Genomic DNA, 17916 nt, shown 5'->3' with positions numbered 1-17916 from the left:
TCAGACCTCGCGTGAGACGAGTGAGGAATGGTATGCGGCGCATAGTGTGGATGGTGAAAGGAAAGTTAGGTACGGTGAGATTGGAATCGAAGGTTGACCTTAGGAGGAGGTACATGTAGGAGGTACGCTCAGGGCAGGGTGGGGCCAAAGTTTCGGTTGAGGTCATGTTTTTTCGGGTCCAAAAGATTGTTGACATGCAGCTGCCCATACATACACGTTACCTAGTACCTGCTTACTATATTACCATATCACTCCTTGTCCCAACTACCTCCAGAGGCTGGCTAGAGGAGGACGAGGAGGATTGTAAGTGAATAGTAGTAGACGAGCTGGAATGTCCCTTCGTCCTTTCTCTTCCACTTCGACTACCATCTTCACCAGGCACTTCTTCGGCCGTACAAGTACTTCTCGTTCTAGTTCTAGCACCTGCTCCTTCGTTCCACCCTCACACTCTCGCTATCCGCACTTCCAGACAACCACCTGCACCTCTCGACGACTCCTACCACTACCACTCCTTACCCTCCCTCGACATCGCCAACTCTCCTCTTCTCCGCTCTCGTACACTTCCGACATGGCGACCCTCGGCAGCGCCTCGAAGAAACACAAAGTCGCCATTATCGGCTCAGGCAATTGGGGGACAACAATCGCCAAAGTCGTGGCAGAAAACACCAACGCGAACCCCGATCTATTCGAACAGGAAGTCCAGATGTGGGTGTTTGAAGAGCAAGTCACAGTCGACGACAAGCAGCAAAAGCTCACCGAAGTCATCAACTCCAAGCACGAAAACGTCAAATACCTGCCCAATATTCCCATACCCTCCAACATCGTCGCCAATCCAGATCTTGTAGCCGCTGCCAAAGATGCGACCATTCTCATATTCAACCTTCCTCACCAGTTCATTGCCCGAACGTGTGCGACTCTCGAAGGACATATTGTCCCGTTTGCAAGAGGAATCAGCTGTATCAAAGGCGTCGAGGTGACTGAGAACCAGTGTCATTTGTTCAGCGAGAGTATTGGACAGAAGCTAGGCATCTACTGTGGCGCGCTGAGTGGAGCAAATATTGCGACAGAGGTTGCGCAGGAGAAGTGGTCCGAGACCACTGTAGCTTACGACCCGCCGGACATGGACAGCAAACATCCCACGCCAGTAGGATCGCGACGAGGCTCGGAAGCAGATGTCAGTGGGCTGAGCAAGGACACAAAGCTGCAGGTACATATCCAACTCTCTCTCTCGGCGAGAAGGCGAAATCAGTGATGATGATCAAGATACGCTGACTCTTACAGGCCCTGCCGGCGGAGTACCCTCCTCTCAATCACGCGAACATGAAGAAGCTCTTCCATCGCCCCTACTTTCACGTCCGCATGGTCCATGATGTCGCAGGTGTCTCCCTCGGCGGAGCTCTTAAGAACATCGTCGCTCTCGCAGCAGGTTGGGTCGATGGGCTCGGCTGGGGTGACAACGCCAAAGCCGCCGTCATGCGAGTGGGAATCATGGAAGAAGTCAAATTCGGCAGAACCTTCTTCAGCAACAGCGTACGAACCGAGACTTTTACCGAAGAATCCTGCGGAGTTGCAGATTTGATCACTTCCTGCTCAGGCGGCAGAAACTTCCGCTGTGCAAAGATGTCCGTGAAAGAAGGTAAATCCATCGGCGAGATTGAGGAGAGAGAATTGAACGGACAGAAACTACAAGGCACGAGTACAGCGTATGAAGTGAATGCTTTCTTGAAGAAGGAGGGTCAAGAGCAAGAGTTCCCCTTGTTCACTGCAGTATACAACGTTCTGGCCGGCAACAAGAAACCCGAAGACATACCCGATTTGATCGAGGACAAGATCAGTGATGCGTAGGACCACACCACAACCAACTTGAACTCGACCACCAGAGTGAAAGCGCCTGCACGCCACGACACCCTCACTGACGAATCGACAGTGGTGGAGGCCAGCGAAGTGAGCGAGCGGGAAATGTTCGAGCGAGCAGGCTTTGAACATCATGATGCCCATGGATCGAGTCGGCCGCCTACGACGGTTCAGAAGGAGTTCCGGGCACAGCTGGTATTGGGAGACACGACGTGGGAGGGCATCATTGTCGATGGCATCATTAGCTGGCGCGAAACAGAGTCGAAGAAATCATGAGGATCGAGGTCGGTATTCGAAGTATGTGAGTGTGTGTGCAGCGATTGAAAGGAGAGCATGTACGAGGCAGGGCAGGATGCGATGTGTCAAAGGAGTGAATGATTGGCTTTTCCAGACCTATGATGGATGTATGGTAGGGCCTAGTTCTAATACACCTAGGTAGACTCAACCCCTAGAAGAGGCATGATATGGTAAGAAGAAGCAAGCAAGCGGTCCTTCCCCCGTACCTATATGTATTGCCTTCGGTACATACCTACAAATTGATGATCCACTTGCAGGCGACAAATCTATTTTCTCTTCTTCTAGCATCCATTTGACTGGCAGATAAGACATATTAACAATAAAAATAAATCAGGGCGAAATTCTAAATTCTAATTGGCCAGCCCCATTCTCTATATGAGTCGGTCGGGTGTGCTTTCGCTTTGTCTTCCACCCTATAAGTAGGCTTTTCACCTGAATACATGTACTTACTTCAGGTAGGTACTGACTTTCACTGCTTCACTTTCAATTTTCCGAGAAAATCCTTTCTCGCAGCATAACTTCTCCAACGTTTTCCAAAAACGTCTATAAACAGAAAAGACAATTTCATTAGCATGGTTAATCATCAGAGAAACAGAGGGGGGAAGAGAAAAGAAAAGAAAGACTTACACATGGGCACAGTCAATAAACAAATCACCACCTGCACAATTCCCACATCCCGAAACACAGGACTGATTCCTGCATCCCGCAACCAGTCATATCCCGAAAACGTCAGACCAAAACTGAAAATATTCTTAAACACCAACAGACAGGTGAAACCCTCAATGGCCAATTCGCGATGGGCATCGACAATGTAGAGGGCACTCGACACGGCACCCAAGACCATGCCGGCGACTTCGGCTCCAAAGAAGAAATCGGGCCAGAACCAGCCGTATTTCCAGGTATTGTTTCCCGTGATGCCGAAGCCGAAGATGCCGGCGCACCCGATGATCATCATGGGGATGACGAGTAGCATGCGGAATTCGGGTTCGTAGATGCCATTGTTCAGTTTGGTGAGTCGGATCATAAAGGCGTCGCCCATGAGGCCTGAGATGGCGAAACCGATGAGGGCTCCCACAAAGGCGCCCGTGTACATGTAGCCGGTTTCGACTTCGTTGAACCAGAGCGGGGCGCCGAGCATGATTGCTGCGAGGACGATGCCGATGAGCACGGTCCAGCCGATGAGCATGCCTTGGGTGAGACAGGCCCAGAGGAAGGAAGGGTGGAGGAAGAGAGGGAAGGGGCGAAGGAGGACGTGGAAGAAGTTTTCCGAAGTTTTGCGGCCGGAGAAGAGAGCGATGTTTTCGCGGGTGATGAAGGTGAAAGGGGCGTATTGATGGATGTTTTGGATGCTGTGATCTCGATCCTGGACTGATGTTGCGGTGTTGTCGGCTTTTTCGGGGGTGAAGGTTTCGGTGTCGTTGGTATTGCTGTTGTTGCGGAGTTCGTGGCTGGAATCGGAGCGATATTCATTGTCAAAATCTTGTTTTCCTCCGCGTTGGAGATGGGAGTCAACGTTGAAGCTTTCATCTCGGACGTAAGCGGTCTCGGGACAGTAGAGGACCACAAAAGGAAGGAGGCCAGTGGTGAAAATGGCGATGAAGTAGAAGGTCCACTCCCAGCCGAGCTTGTGGGTCATGATTCCGACAATGACAGGCGTGAAGAACGCTCCTCCGAACAGACAGAGATTGCTGAATGCCATGCGCAGGCCACGTTCGTGGACAAAGTAGAGCTCTCCGACACTGACGTTGACTAGGGCTTCGAAAGGCGCCAGACCGACTCCTTGGAAGAATCGTGCTGCTACGAGAGAATTATAGCTCTTGCCACTTGCTCCTCCCCATATAGAGGAGAGGATAATAATGACGGTTCCCAGCAGGTAGAGATGGCGCTTGCCCCAAACTCGAGCACTGGCGACGAAGAAGAAGCCTGCCAAACCTACACCAAGCAAATGCCAGCCGGTCAACAGGGCAATCTTCGTGAAGCTCTCTCCGAAGTGGAGCGTCAAGGTGAGGGTATTCGCAGCGAGAAGTGGTGACAGAGTCGAAGCCATGACCGACATCATGCAGAGGACGCCGCATACCACGTCGCGCTTCCATAGCGGCCAATTCTGTACAGGAGTGTCTCATCAGCAAGATGACCTTTTGCTCTCTCTTGCGACCATGGGTATTATCTCTGTCTTCTGCATACCAGCGGGTCCTTCGGGTCGTCGCTCGGCTGTGGCACCAATATCACTCCCTTTTTAGTCCTCTTTAACCGCGACGTATCGTTTCCTCGCGCGAGAGAGGCTACCGGATCGAGGTCTTCGAGCGTCGCTGTGCCTATACGGAGAACGGGATCAGCCAGCGTGTCCATCCAGCGCGTCGAGTTGCTTCGGCACTGTGGGGGAAGTGGCTTACCAGGCACGTGGGCCAGCTTGTGATCTTCCAGTACTCCCAGACCCATCCTGGTGGTGGTGGTGGTGGTGGTGGTTGTCGGCGTCGTGGTCGACGGTTATCTGCGCAACAAAGATGACATGCGCTGCTTGCGCGATACAGAGAAGGTAGGGCTACACTTCCAGCAAGCCTGTCGTCGGCAGCTGCACTTGTTGTTCCACGACTCGCCAACATCAGCTATAACTGGCAGATCCCTGCATAGCGTTTGGTCTTTTGCAAGGTCCTAAAAAAGCCAATTTGGCCCACGGTATACGGAGAACTGTAGATTGAGAATACCGTACGGCGCGGTGCGGATCAAGGCATCTGCCACAGAGCTATCGTACCTTATCGTCACTCGAAGGGGCTGGAGTACATATACCGGTATGTATGCAAGGACGGGCTTCCACCAGTAGCAACGGTCGACAGAGGGAGACGTGTCTGACGTGGTCACTCGTGGTGGTGGTGGTAAAAAAGGACGAGAAACCGCGCCAATCATCTCCCTGGCACATTGCTCACCAATACAGGCTTCCTTGCTGCGTGCCAATACCTCAGCAGCTCAGCTTACTCACTTGCTCGTTGCTGTCCTACCTCCACTGTGAGTCTGTGCCAAGAATGCCGACTCTCCTGAGCGGACATCCGGCTCAGCCTCAAGCAGTCGGGTGCCTCGAGCATCCGCGACGAGGATGTGTGCAACGCTATATCGGCATCACAGAACACTGAGAACAGCATGTCTGGTTCGTGATTTATTCACCTTCGGGACAGGCAAGTCTCCTCTCTCTAATTGCTGGCGGAGAGAGGCCACAGCATGAGTCAGCAAGAAACCACAAGTTGCATCCCATTCAAGGCGTGGAAGAGCACTTGAATGGGAGGAAGTCCACCTGCATCCGTCGCACACTTCTCATGCCATTGGGCAAAACCGATCTCCATCGGTCAACGGCAGACAGGTTCGGAGTATTTGCAGGCACCGTCTGAACAGCGCCTACACATGGCCGACACCCTTCTCTGTGACATGATTGCAGTCTGTACTCCCTTCTCGGACACGTTGTACCCATCGCCATACTGAAATGACCCATCGAATACACGCTTCCTATAATCCAGGAGAATCGCTCTAGAGCACCACGTCTCCGTAGAGACTGGCAACATACACCTTGGAATTGCTCGACAACCACAAGGGCTGTCTGGTGAGCCCGGTGCATGTCGTGGCTGGCGCTCATGCTTTTTTGATGTTTTTTCGAAGAGGAGCGCGAGGGAAGAATTTCTTAAGTATTGCTGGTGGGACGGGAGCGGAAGCGGCAGCTACCTTCCCGCAGCCCGTCTTGGTACGCTCACCTCAAGTTTCTCGAAGCGCCGAACCGAACACCCCTCTTCTTGTCATCTTCTTGCGGTGCGACAATGACATGAAACGGCACGGCGCTATGGAAGCAGGCTGAGCCAGACATTTTTCACGTGGTGGAAACCAATCTTATCACACCCACACAGCACTCACTGTTGCGAGATCCACAGCAGCGCACACAGCATCAGGTCAAGTGTTACCCTTTCTTCTCCTTGCATTTCTCTTGATTCTGCAGAAAAACAGTAAAACTCACGAGCAACTTCAATGCGAAAGACGGCGACAGCTTGCTTCGATGCATTATCATTCTTGAAACTCGAGCTGGACAAGTCAGACCGGAAAACGAGACGAGATCGGGCTACAGAAACAAGTTCTAATCCTGGCAAACCATGTCATCATCGCGAGTTATGCAAGGAACGACATCACATGTATATCGCGCGCTTGCGCTCGCCATTCTTCTTTTCAACGGCGATACTGAAGCACAGAGTACCATTACAAGCACCTCGACAACGACCGCGGCTGCGACCACTGTGACCATTACCCTCCTTCACGCCACATCAAGTCTTGCCCAGAGCAGTGACAATACCTTCTCCACCAACACATATGCGCTGGCCGCAGTATTAGACTCAACAACAAGCTCAATCTCCAGTATTGTTACAGCAACATCCACCATCGCTCACACCACAACAACAATCAGCATGTCATCCAATTCGCTTTCATCAGAGGTCTTGAATAGTACCAACTACTACCGCTCTCACTACCAAGCCAATCCCGTGCGATGGAACGATACACTTGCCGACTATGCCAAAGACTATGCAGAAGGCTGCATATGGAAACACTCCGGAGGACCGTACGGAGAGAATCTCGCCGCCAACTTCGAAAACTCCACCCTCGCGATCGATGCATGGGCACACGAAGAAAAGAAATATGATTACTCGAAAAGGAAATTCAGCACATCGACCGGGCATTTCACACAACTTGTCTGGAAAAATACCACAGATGTCGGCTGTGCAGTCATTGATTGCAACAACAATGCCAATGGAGGTGTGCATGGCGCATATCTCGTTTGCGAGTACAGTCCAGCTGGGAATGTCCAAGGACAGTTCAAATGGAACGTAGGCAAGCCTGGAATCAGTAAAGATGGGACACTGGGTTTTGGGAGCGCAGCGGCGAGGAATAGCGGGACTTGTCATGGTAGTTTGGTGCTGGCACTGATCACCACATGGCTTTTGTTGGCAATCAGTGTATGAGGGAAAGTTGTGTCGGTGGGCTGTGTGCGTTTTATTTCTTACGCGAGACAGAGAGAGAGAGAGATACCCATATGCCAGCGAATTTTACTGTGATGCCCATTCTAAGTCCGGGCAGGACTACGTGCGAAAGTGGACCTACTATATCCTCTCCAACCAGAGTGAAGTGAGTAAGGTATGTAATGTACCTACATGTATGTACGAGTGATGCCTCAGGTACTAAATAATGGCATTATGTCATACCTAGGTACCTGTCCTCATCTCCATCTTCATGCATCACTCCTTCCCCAAGCTTGAAGTGCCTACCTATGAAGACCGTCTACGTTGGATGTAGTCGACATGAGTGTCGTGAAACAGTTTTCCTGATATGCCAACAGTCAACAGATAAGTCGAATCAGCTACCTACTCTCGTCTCCTCCTTCACCTGCCCCTCCACATCTCCATCCAGCTCTAGCTAGACAACGACGGCGACGACGATGCCAGACAGTCCCATAAACCCTCACACCACGCATCTCCACCCCTCCTCTCCTCCATCAGACAAACCATGGCGAGAAACTCCCCTCATCGAAAGCCCCAAACTCTCTCTCGCAGCAGGCTGGTATCTTCCACCCTCTCCTCCCCCATTCCCCGCAGGCACCTAACCTACTAAAACTACCACCGTCCATCTCTACAGTAGAATCCTCCTGAAACTCGAAAACCTCCAACCCTCAGGCTCCTTCAAAATCCGCGGTCTAGGCAACCTCGTCCTCAAATCTAGCAGAAGCACCTCCACCTCCGCCTCCGCATCATCAACATCAAAACCCACGCACTTTTTCTCCTCCTCCGGCGGAAACGCCGGTCTTGCAGCCGTTCTCGCAGCCCAATTCGTCCAGCGACCATGTACAGTCGTGGTACCGCTGAGCACGTCTGCGATGATGATTGAGAAGATTCGACAAGCTGGGGCGAGGGAAGTGGTGCAAGAAGGGAAGAGTTGGAAAGAATGTGATGCGTATTTGCGAGAGGTGGTGATGGCGCGGGAGACGGGAGAGGAAGAAATTGGGGTGTATGTTCCGCCTTTTGATCATCCGGATATTTGGGAGGGGAATGGGAGCTTGGTGGAGGAGATTGGGAGGCAGATGGGCGTAGAAAAAGGAGGAAAGGGCCCAGACTGGATCATCTGTTCAGTAGGTGGAGGCGGGCTGTTCTGCGGCATCATAGAAGGCGTCCAAAAGGCAGGCTGGGAGAAAACCACCAAAGTCCTCGCCGTAGAAACCTCCGGCGCAGACTCCTTGAATCAAAGCCTACGCGCCGGGAAACCCATCACCCTCGAAGCAATCACATCCATTGCCACCAGCCTCGGCGCCGTACGGGTCGGCAATCACACCTTCGACCTCGCCCACCACGGCGTCCAAAACGGCACCGTCAAAACCACCGTCCTGACCGACGCCGAAGCCGCCCTGGGCAGTTGGAAATTGCTCCAAGACGAAAACGAAACTTACCTCGTCGAAGCCGCTTGTGGTGTCAATATCGCTCTGTGCTACGGTGGGAGGTTGGAACAGGCATTGGGGAGGAAACCACGCCCGGATGAGACGGTGGTGATTGTGGTGTGTGGGGGGTCGAATGTTTCGAGGGATATGGTGGAGGGGTGGAAGGGGGAGTATGGTTTGGATATGTTGTAAGTTGTAATTCAGGGAAATAATGAAGATATGGATGTACTGGGGAGCTACATGCACATTTACATCTTTCTCTGGGTAGGAGCCAAGAAATAGATAAAATAGATTATTTGCCTTCTAGGTTGCTACGTTGCTAGGTACACTGTCTATTTACCTACTTGCTGCTATATATATATATATATATATTGATATCCTACTTGAACAAACCCGAGGACACTCCCGTCTCTTCTACCAAGTTACCGATTTTCTCATGTAAATGGCTACTCTTTTTTGTACTCGAATGGAAAGATGGATAAAGTATATAGAGATAATTACTACTAAGTCAAAACTACATGTAACGCTCGCTATCTAGTAGGGGTATCTCTCTGTCTCTCTCTGTCTCTTACTCTCTCTTACTCTGCCTCTGTATCTCTCTTAGGTACTCTCACTCGTTTGTTCAATGTCTCTCTCTCATCTATATTTCTGAAAAAAGAAAAAAAAAAATAAAAACGTCCAAAACAACCTGTACAATGTATAATGCGTCTTCTACGCGGTGCTAATCCCACACGGGTATTCATGTTTTCGTTCATTGTGTTCGTTCATACGCTTCATGTATATCTTTCGTCATTTGTAGTGTAGTGCGGTGGTTGGATGGAATGCACACCACATCAATCCGTTGGCCCAATGCCCTTCCAGCCTCCGCCGAATCTGGATCGTGTCATCTGTTTCGGAGGTTCCAAGATCTGCCATTAGAGGAACGCCATACTTCGGCATTTTCCCATATGCACACGCCAGGGGGGACGTTTCATGTTTCATCATTTCAAGGTCCGTTGGGGGCGTCGGTCCCACGTGCAAAGCCCATCATTAGTTCACAAGGCATTTTCGCCCTCCTCGGTGAGGTGTGCAGTGCAGAATTCAACAATCAAGCGTTGCAAGTCATGCAGCTTAAAAGGTTTCGTCATGAACCCTTTCATGCCCACCTGTGCAGCACGCTCTAGAGCACCATCTGTAACATCTGCAGAGACAGCAAGTACAGTAGGTTTTCTAGCGTCGTTGAGCCCGGGCCTGCTGAGGATTCTTTCGGTGGCTTCGTAACCGTCCATCAAAGGCATCCACAAATCCATCAAAATCACATCGACTGGTGTCCGTCTCTCGGTGGCTACCAGATCCATTTGTCGCACTGCGTCGGTGCCATCGTGCGCTTCATAGATACGTTCGTAGCCGAATTTGCCGAGCATACTGACTAGGAGCTTTCGATTGATCTTGTTGTCTTCGGCCACGAGGAAAGTCAGAGGGTACTTCTTGGACAGTTCGCGATCGATAGTGGGTCCACACACAGATTTGCGAACATGAGCACGTGATCGTAAAACATCAATATCAGGAGTGGATGTGGTGGTGGGAGATGTTCCAGAAGAAGAAGAAGAAGTGTCGCTTTCGGCCAAGATGACAGCGTCATGTAATGATGCGTTCGAAATGATCAACTGTGGTGATGACGGAGAACTAGGCATCCGCAGATGCAGATGCGATCCCTGCTGGCTGTAGAACTTCGACCCTTGGCCGACTGCTTCGTGCAGCGCGCGTGACAGTGTGCGCGGACTGCTTGGTGCTGCAGAAAGTGGCTTGATGTGAGGTGTATCTCCGTTGGTCAGGGGCGCCTTGCGAGGAAGTGGCGAGCCAAAAGGTGAGCCCGATCTACTGATCGTCTCTCCAGCGTGAAGTGGTACTTTGATCTCAAACTCGGAGCCATGACTGGAGCCTTCCGTTTCGGCCTTGGTACAGTTGAGGTCGCCTCCCAGTTTGCGCGCTATGCCCTTTGCAACCAGGAGTCCCAGACCTAGACCCTCACTCGAACGCGTGATGGAGCCATTCTGCTGTGAAAAAGGCTTGAAGAGATGAGGAAGGAAAGCCGAAGGGATTCCAGGGCCATTGTCCGAAATCTTGATGGAAATGAACCTATTCGTTCTGCTCATCTTCGCAACGACCTTGATATGTCCCTCTGTTTTGTCCGTGAACTTGAGAGCGTTCAGGAACACACAGGATATTAGCTTGCTCAGGTCTTTCTCGTCAATGAACATTGTGATGGGCACTGCAGGATCGACACTCCACTCAATCGTCTTCTGTCCCAGCGCACCATCGGATCCTCTGTTGCGTACTTCGATGATCTCGCCAGTCTCGGTGTCCTGCGAAATTGCAGAATCGGGTCGACCACCGACTTTGAGACCTTCATTGATTACATATTGTATGAGCTCTCGCAAGCCGGTATGGCGAAGACCGGGCGCAATGATGCGGCTAGATACAGTCGTGTTCTGGACGACATCCTCCATCGGCGCTGCACCAATCTCGCAGAGCTTTTGGACATTTTCAGCTTCGAGTAGACCGGTCTTGACCTCTTGGCTGTCGCCTGCGCAGCGGGCACATGCCGATGGCGTTCTGGTCAGCTTCGGAAACTTGGGGCTGTGCAGACTTGCATCGCTGGTGTTCCGTGAGCCGTGGCCGAACGCATCATCGCGCCGGCGTTTCTTAGGTCGGTGGAGTGGAAGATTGGAACCGGCTACGAGGATATCAGGCCTCTTGTCGGCTGTCGCTGCACCAGGAGAAAATGATTCGCTCGGCTCCTCCAGGAGATGGGCAGGAGCGTCAGGGACTGCCATGTCCATATCGTAGGCGTGCACGACATTGTCTGCTGCCTCGACTGCTCTTCGCGAGCTGTCTTGCACCGTTTCAATGTTTAGCTTGAGCTGCTCAAACACGGATTTCAGACTGGGGTCCCGTGATGAGTCTGCACACTCTTCAACAGTGGTGTACATCACATCCAGCATACCAACAATGCCTTGCATGGGCGTCCTCAGTTCGTGCGATAGGCTCCCAGCATATGGTCGAAGTGACTGCGCCACACTCACGGCATCGTGGGGGATCACGCGACTCTTCTCCAAAGCAGTGGGCTTCGCTTGGGCAATGAAGTTGGCGCCCTCGACGAACCTTGCGCTGATCATGTCTTCTAGGGAGTGCATAAGCATTTCAATGGAAGCCCATGACAGCTCTCGTTGTGCCGCGCCCTCGACAGACCACATGACTCCGAAGTGCCCAAAGCACTTATCACCATCAAACAGCGGCAAAGCCATGTATGCTTCACACGGTGTCGGGAGCTTGTTCGGATTATTCGTGATGAAATCATTCAGCCTCTCCGGTATGGCAAACACTTTGTCGTGCCGCATGTACGCGCATGGACATCCATATGCATGGAACTTTGCCGACCGCACCGTACTTTTGGTGCCATCATTGGCGTGGTAATGCAGAGCCGCGGCCATCAGGCACGATCCTGGTTCACCTATGGGAGGCATCTCGACCGGGGCCTCCTGCTCATCCACCAAGACCCTCTTCATCACAAAGCAGATGTCTGCACCGAGGAGGTCGGAGAGTCCTTCAGTCACGCCCGCCCAAAAGTCCTCCTGGGAGAGCTTGCGCAGCTCTCTCTTCAGCGTGATGAGCTTTTCAAGTGCATTGCTCTCTGCCGTAGAATACCATCTGCAGTTTTCTTCTTGGAAGCCTGGGTCTCCATACTGCAGGATGTCTCGAGTGCCATGGTGAGGGAAGCAGATGGATTTGCGAGCCATTGAGACTGGCCCGTCTCTGTTCATCGCTATCGCTCTCTGCTCGCGACGTGGGAGAGTTGGGGCGCACGCATTGAATCGCCCGGCCGAACAGCACTTCGAAGTTGGCTCACGCTCTGAGAGCAGGTCGTTCGCGATGCACGATCGCGGGAGTAGCGGTGGCGATGAACTAGTGCGTGATGAGTACAGTACAGGTCAGGACAGGACAGGACAGTGGATGCAGTCTGTCTGCAGTCTGCAGTCTGTAGGTCTCAGGTGCAGCAGGTGAAAGTGGTCAAAATTCCAACGGTCCCAGCAAATTGGTCAGTGTGGCTGCGGAGGGTGGGCTCATCGGACGCAGCACAATCACGGGGAAGATCTGCGTGGTTGGGTTCCTAGTCTTGAGCGTGCGCCGGCGGTATGCACCGGTGGGGGTGGGTGCGCACGGGTCTCTGGTCGGTGGCGGTGGTGCAGGCGGTGGTGCAGGTGGTGGTGGTAGTGGTGGTGGTGGGGGGCAAGGGTGTCGTCGTCGTCGTCGTCGTCGTGGTGGTTGTCGTCCTCGCCGTCGCACGCCGGGGTGGTGGAGGGAGGCAAGAGCAAGTGTCTCGCAGTGCGACTGGCCGGCGAGCCCATTCTTCTCCAGCAGTGGAGGCGATGTAACATGCTCCTAGCTCTCAGGCTGCGGCGTCACCAGTCTTCACGCGTCGCGAGGTCTTCTGAGGTCTGGATCCATTTCCATCGGAAATCGGACGCTGAGCCGCGCTAAGATGCGCTTGGCGTACTTTCCAATTGCGATCCACCACAGAGAGCCAACCTTGGACGCGTCGATCTGCACTCATCACGTGTCGTGCTGAGACATGCCTCGGCGGCTTCTGCCATCCGCCAATGCCTGAATTAATAATGATGATAGATGCCGTCCGTCTCTGCGCTGCCGCTGCGCTCTCGGTTCTGCCCCGCCGCCCAGACCAGCCAGCCAGCCAGCCAGCCAGCCAGCACGCCGTTTGCTGTACAGTGGTTCTCGTACCTATCAAACCCAATACTGCACAACACCACTTCCCATCGGCCGGGCGTCGCCAGCGCCCGCAGCCGCAGCCGCAGCCGCAGCAGCAGCAGCAGCAATAGCAACAGCAGCAGACCGGCTCGTCAGCGGCGTGGGCATTGTGCGGCCAGGCTCGGATACAAGAGCCACCTTTCACTGGATAAGCTCCGTCGTGGCTGCAAGTGGAGCCCACGCCAAACTGTTTTTATCCTCCTCTTCTTTGAACCTCCCCGTGAACCGTGGCGTGAACCTAGACCCTTGGGATCGCGGCACTCCGGCCGCCACTGAGATATCTCCTTCCTTTGCCGTGTCCTCTGTGATGCTGTGGCACCGAAGACCTGGCCATGTCCGTCGTCGTCGTCAACACTCGGAGCGCGGTGGAACTGATGTGAATTGAGAGGTCAAAGACCGACTCATGCCCTGGCCTGCCGCTGCCCTGGCCTGCCCCGAGTCTCGTTCTGGTTCTAGTTCTGTCTAGCTCCGGCATCAATCTGGGAATAATATGAGCGTCCGCACAATATTGATGATCGTCTGGGGCGTATCCCTGGCCTCTAGAGACTAGGCCTTCTGGACCTTCCAGCTCCTCTTTTTTCCCTTGTCAGGATAAGTTTCTTCGTGGCACACCGATATTCTTCTCTCGGTCACCATGTGTCCACAGGTCCAAGCTCCTGTCATCTCGAGCCAGCCTGGCCTGGTCTCATTCCGCTGCTCGGGCTAGGAGGTAGGAGGTATGTATTAGTTCTACAGGTCTCTTTGCACCCCGGCCCGGCACTGGCTGCTCCACTATACATCCGACTAGTCGACCATCTACTATAGTAGTAGATGTGCGATCGCGCCGAGCTTAGCACGACTCCAGTAGTCCAGATGTGCCCATGTACGGTCCAGGACGACTCCAGACGTGGCCATCTCAGCGAGAAAACAACTGTAAAAATGGCTGGAGCAGGCTACAGATCACTTCATGACTTCGACCGCATTAGCCGCACCTTCCAGACGCGTATTGGCAAGAAGCCTGCTGTGAGTCGTGACTTCCCGTATACGAACGTAAGCAACTCCCGTCACAACGATCAGTATCACAGAGCGTGCTTCTGATACCACTCACCGTCACACTAGGAGATACATGTAGGTACCTACCATATCGGTTAACGGTAGCTACGAGCATAGAAGGTCAGGTAGGCGTTTCAGATTCTCGGCACTCCGTCTGCTACCTATACAGTAGTTGTACATATCATTAACAGATCGAGTGGAAATGCCTATCAATCAGTGCTGTAAGACCTTCCTCAAAGCTTACCTCCTAGAGCGTAGAGGTAGAATCGACCTGTTGCTTCACAGGCAGTAGTTACCTCCAGGCTCCGTAGCAAAATATCGTATTCGCGTCTTACGTTTGCGAGAAAAAAAAAAGATCAAATATCAAATATCAAAACCCGACTCCAAAAAAATCAATCAAAACCCGACTCCAAAATACCAATCAAGTCAATCAATCAAAAAATCAGATACATGCTCTCTTCTATCACGTGCACACGCGACTTTTTTCCACTCTTGGAAAGAAAAAAATCTCGCAATCGCAATCGCAATCCATGTTTCTGGCGCGAGGTTTCGGCGTCGGCGTAATCCAAGGTACCTGTACTTGAATACATTGGAAAGCAAGCAAAGTGGGTATGGCATTCGCACACCGGGAATAGAAATAGGTAGAAGTAGGTAGAAATACATGTAGAAATGGATATATACCTAGGTACCTTATCCACCTATTGGTACAACCAACTTCTCGTCGCATTTGGTGCCGTGAGCACACCAGCAACAACAACAACCAATGGGGGCTTGAAAAACAAAAGACCCCCTACCTAATGCTGTAATCTATGTTGAAAAAGGCTCCCTTTACATTTTACTCCCCAATCTCCTCCTCGCCTCCCATCCATCCATCCGTCCATCCATCTGGCCCTCAGCCAACTGTCCTTCCCACTTGGAAGACAGTCTTTAGAAGATGCCGGGTATCATAGTGTACGGCACCGTTCGGCAGTACTGGTCCCACTTCTCTCCGTATTTGGCGCGGCATCTCCGCTCGTCTCTTCGGGCTCGGTGAGTAAGCAGTATGCACATGAAGAAGAAGTAAGAATATGGCATAATATTGGTGAAGCCGCATGTCATGCAGAATGCGAAGCTCTGTGGAGCAGAATGTTAGCTATTGCGCGTGGAGTACAAGGGAGCATCATGTCGTCTTACCTGCACCAAATCTGCAAGATAATTGGAGTGTCTCGCAACCCCCCACCAGCCCGAAGTCAGCAGGAGACTGGTGTGCTCCTTGCCATCGCTGGTGTGGTACTTGCAGCGAATAAACTCTGCAGGTCGTCCCCAGATGCGGGCCTCGCCCTGCTTCGAACGAACATGGTCGCGTTGGTAGTTTGCAGAACGAAAGATGGAATAACCAAACAATCCAAGAGCGAGAATACCCGCAGCCTGGCCTCTCGACAGGTGAGTGGGGTAGCGGGCGAGATACTGAGCTTGCAAGGTGTAGAAGGTGGGCAAGAATGTGGTATCTCCCCAGGCCAACATGAATCCAAAGTGGTCGTGGCTAATGTCGATGGTCCTCGTGTACCAGTTCTCATTGCAGAAAAAGTCCACCACGTACACGGCCTGCAAGATGTTGACGACCACCATCGAGTCGGTGACGTAACCCAGACGTTGGTATTGATAGGCTGCCCAAGAAAAGTTGATCAAAGTCCATGCCACAATACCAGGACGACCATTGTGGAAGAACTTGAAATCCCAGTAGGAGCCAAATCGAGGGTTGAGTTCGACGCCAGCCCAGAAGTCGTAGATCAGACTACCACTGAACTTGCGGTCCTCCGGATGCGATGGGAATAGGTGGCCCTTCACTTGCGCAAGGATTGCCAGAGCGAAACCATACACATTGACCGCCACCAGGAGACCCTCCCAATTATTCGCAATGAGCGCAGGATCAATGTAGCCATACCAGGAGGCACCGATGTACAGAGCGTGTGTCAATGTCCACGCCAGAAGTCCGTTCGTTTTGTAGTGCAGTTGGTGTCCCGCTGGGGTCTGCTGGCCGAAGCAGATCTCGCCCGGAAGCGCGCCGTACAGGATGGCTTGAAAGAGAAGCCAGCCTGCGTATCCAGCGACTGCAGCTTGCGAGGGCTTGGGTAGGTGATCGATAACATAAAGCACAGGACCAGGACCGTAGTCGAGAGCGGCCGACATGCAATCGAACAAGGAGCCTCCATATTGCTCCAAGGCGACCCAGTTCAGGATGCAGAGAACGGGACAGCAGGTGATGATGGCCAGCACGCCGATGAGGCTTTCCCACTTGGCTTTATTGCTGTGCGCACCCCAGAGCACTGGCTTGGCCTTTTCAGGCACAATGGTTTCCAGTACTTGCTCCATGGTGAGCGATGAAGGGCTCTTCGTGCGCTGTGATGGGGTGTGGTGACCTAGGTAGGGCTGGAATGTTCTTAGCGGGTCGCTCGGCCGTCTTCACATTGATTACCCCAGGGGAGCACAATTGGAGACTTACCTCCTGTGAGGTGGGAACTTGCGCACCAATGCTCCTGGCGCGGGTCCAGGCTAAGAAAACGCGTCCGGCAGAAAGTGCCAATGGTGTATTCCTCGAGATAGTAGCGACTGCAGACCTCACGCGTGCATTGCTGTGGTCAGGTGATGGGGAGGTCGGTGGGACAAGCAGCAAACCGTTCTTATATCCAGCTGGACTCCACTGGCGGGCGGGTCACAAGCAATACGTGATAGTTCAGGAAAAGACGTCGCGCGCGCAGCGAGGCCGACGCTGCGACAGTAGCAGAGGATAGCGTTTATAGCCAGTTGTCATGATGCGTGCACTCTCGCTCTGGCTTGGCTCTATTTCAGCCCCCCCATTCGGCCGCTCAACCTTCACACCTCGAACCCTGCTTTGTTGGCGGTGTACGAATCTCTGGCAAACTCTCTTGACACGGCAGTTCGTCAGGAGACAGCGTAGTGCGGCCCGTTTGAGGATGGCTCTTACGTCTCGTGCCTGCGATCTGTTTCACACCCTCCATCATCCCATGCTCGTAATCACTACTCCAGCGGCCCTACCCCCGCTAGCTGTCAGCAGCTCTTATTGATCCTGCCTGCTGCTGCCCAGTGCCTGCAGCCTGCAGCCTGTGAGAAACATCGCGTTCGTGCGTTCCTGACTAGACTGCATGCGGAAACGTGTGATCGGCCACCTGCCGCCACCAAGCTTCCACACTGCGCCATCAAGCACCACGAAGACGAGAGAGGGGAGACCTAGAGAGGGTGAATGAGAGAGAGGGTGAGGGCTTCCCAGTGTCTTACCGCGGTCTCGCATTCCTGGCCACCCACCCAGGCCAGACAGGGCCTCAGGCCCTCAGCTGGGCTGTTGGCAGCCACGTGCCCCTCAACGAAGATGCACCACCCCAGGGGCGCAGCGAGCGCGACACGGTCCCCATGAAATGGGGATAGGAGGTAAGATTCAACACCAGACGGCCGGTAGGCGCTTCCAAGGCTGCCCTGTG

The 17916-nt window shown here is 52.9% G+C and overlaps 7 protein-coding genes across 7 annotated transcripts; 3 read left to right on the top strand and 4 right to left on the bottom strand.

The window, feature by feature from the left end:
* Nucleotides 1-221: 221 nt before the first annotated feature.
* Nucleotides 222-4895, bottom strand: SEPMUDRAFT_151251 (MFS general substrate transporter). Its single transcript, XM_016906697.1, has 5 exons — nucleotides 4545-4895; nucleotides 4336-4466; nucleotides 2779-4255; nucleotides 1280-2694; nucleotides 222-1205 (listed from the first exon to the last, which is right to left on the bottom strand). The coding sequence occupies exons 1-4, from the start codon at nucleotides 4588-4590 to the stop codon at nucleotides 2621-2623; spliced, it is 1728 nt and encodes a 575-aa protein (XP_016758385.1). The 5' UTR covers nucleotides 4591-4895; the 3' UTR covers nucleotides 222-1205; nucleotides 1280-2620.
* On the top strand, nucleotides 569-1845 carry SEPMUDRAFT_50524 (glycerol-3-phosphate dehydrogenase; the record flags this gene model as incomplete). Its single annotated transcript, XM_016909166.1, has 2 exons — nucleotides 569-1207; nucleotides 1282-1845. The coding sequence occupies 2 exons, from the start codon at nucleotides 569-571 to the stop codon at nucleotides 1843-1845; spliced, it is 1203 nt and encodes a 400-aa protein (XP_016758386.1).
* A 1257-nt stretch (nucleotides 4896-6152) lies between the features above and the next one.
* On the top strand, nucleotides 6153-7372 carry SEPMUDRAFT_151249 (PR-1-like protein). The gene has a single exon (XM_016906696.1). The coding sequence runs from the start codon at nucleotides 6279-6281 to the stop codon at nucleotides 7137-7139; it is 861 nt and encodes a 286-aa protein (XP_016758384.1). The 5' UTR covers nucleotides 6153-6278; the 3' UTR covers nucleotides 7140-7372.
* A 240-nt stretch (nucleotides 7373-7612) lies between these two features.
* SEPMUDRAFT_71512 (tryptophan synthase beta subunit-like PLP-dependent enzyme) lies at nucleotides 7613-8878 on the top strand (the record flags this gene model as incomplete). Its single annotated transcript, XM_016909942.1, has 2 exons — nucleotides 7613-7734; nucleotides 7810-8878. 2 exons carry the CDS (start codon nucleotides 7613-7615, stop codon nucleotides 8792-8794), a joined length of 1107 nt encoding a protein of 368 aa, XP_016758383.1. The 3' UTR covers nucleotides 8795-8878.
* A 210-nt stretch (nucleotides 8879-9088) lies between these two features.
* On the bottom strand, nucleotides 9089-12680 carry SEPMUDRAFT_151248 (histidine kinase). Its single transcript, XM_016906695.1, has one exon. It carries the CDS (start codon nucleotides 12403-12405, stop codon nucleotides 9637-9639), a length of 2769 nt encoding a protein of 922 aa, XP_016758382.1. The 5' UTR covers nucleotides 12406-12680; the 3' UTR covers nucleotides 9089-9636.
* Nucleotides 12681-13054: 374 nt separating this feature from the next.
* SEPMUDRAFT_119976 (uncharacterized protein) lies at nucleotides 13055-13516 on the bottom strand (the record flags this gene model as incomplete). Its single annotated transcript, XM_016901560.1, has 2 exons — nucleotides 13055-13186; nucleotides 13391-13516. The coding sequence occupies 2 exons, from the start codon at nucleotides 13514-13516 to the stop codon at nucleotides 13055-13057; spliced, it is 258 nt and encodes an 85-aa protein (XP_016758381.1).
* A 1718-nt stretch (nucleotides 13517-15234) lies between these two features.
* Nucleotides 15235-17131, bottom strand: SEPMUDRAFT_91478 (ERG4/ERG24 ergosterol biosynthesis protein). Its single transcript, XM_016910556.1, has 3 exons — nucleotides 16923-17131; nucleotides 15614-16849; nucleotides 15235-15553 (listed from the first exon to the last, which is right to left on the bottom strand). The coding sequence occupies exons 2-3, from the start codon at nucleotides 16790-16792 to the stop codon at nucleotides 15368-15370; spliced, it is 1365 nt and encodes a 454-aa protein (XP_016758380.1). The 5' UTR covers nucleotides 16793-16849; nucleotides 16923-17131; the 3' UTR covers nucleotides 15235-15367.
* Between the last annotated feature and the right edge of the window lie 785 nt (nucleotides 17132-17916).

This window comes from Sphaerulina musiva (genome assembly GCF_000320565.1).
Source record: "Sphaerulina musiva SO2202 unplaced genomic scaffold SEPMUscaffold_9, whole genome shotgun sequence".
Taxonomy (NCBI): domain Eukaryota; kingdom Fungi; phylum Ascomycota; class Dothideomycetes; order Mycosphaerellales; family Mycosphaerellaceae; genus Sphaerulina; species Sphaerulina musiva.
Note: the sequence above shows the minus strand (reverse complement) of the source record. Positions and strands in the feature narration are given on the sequence as shown.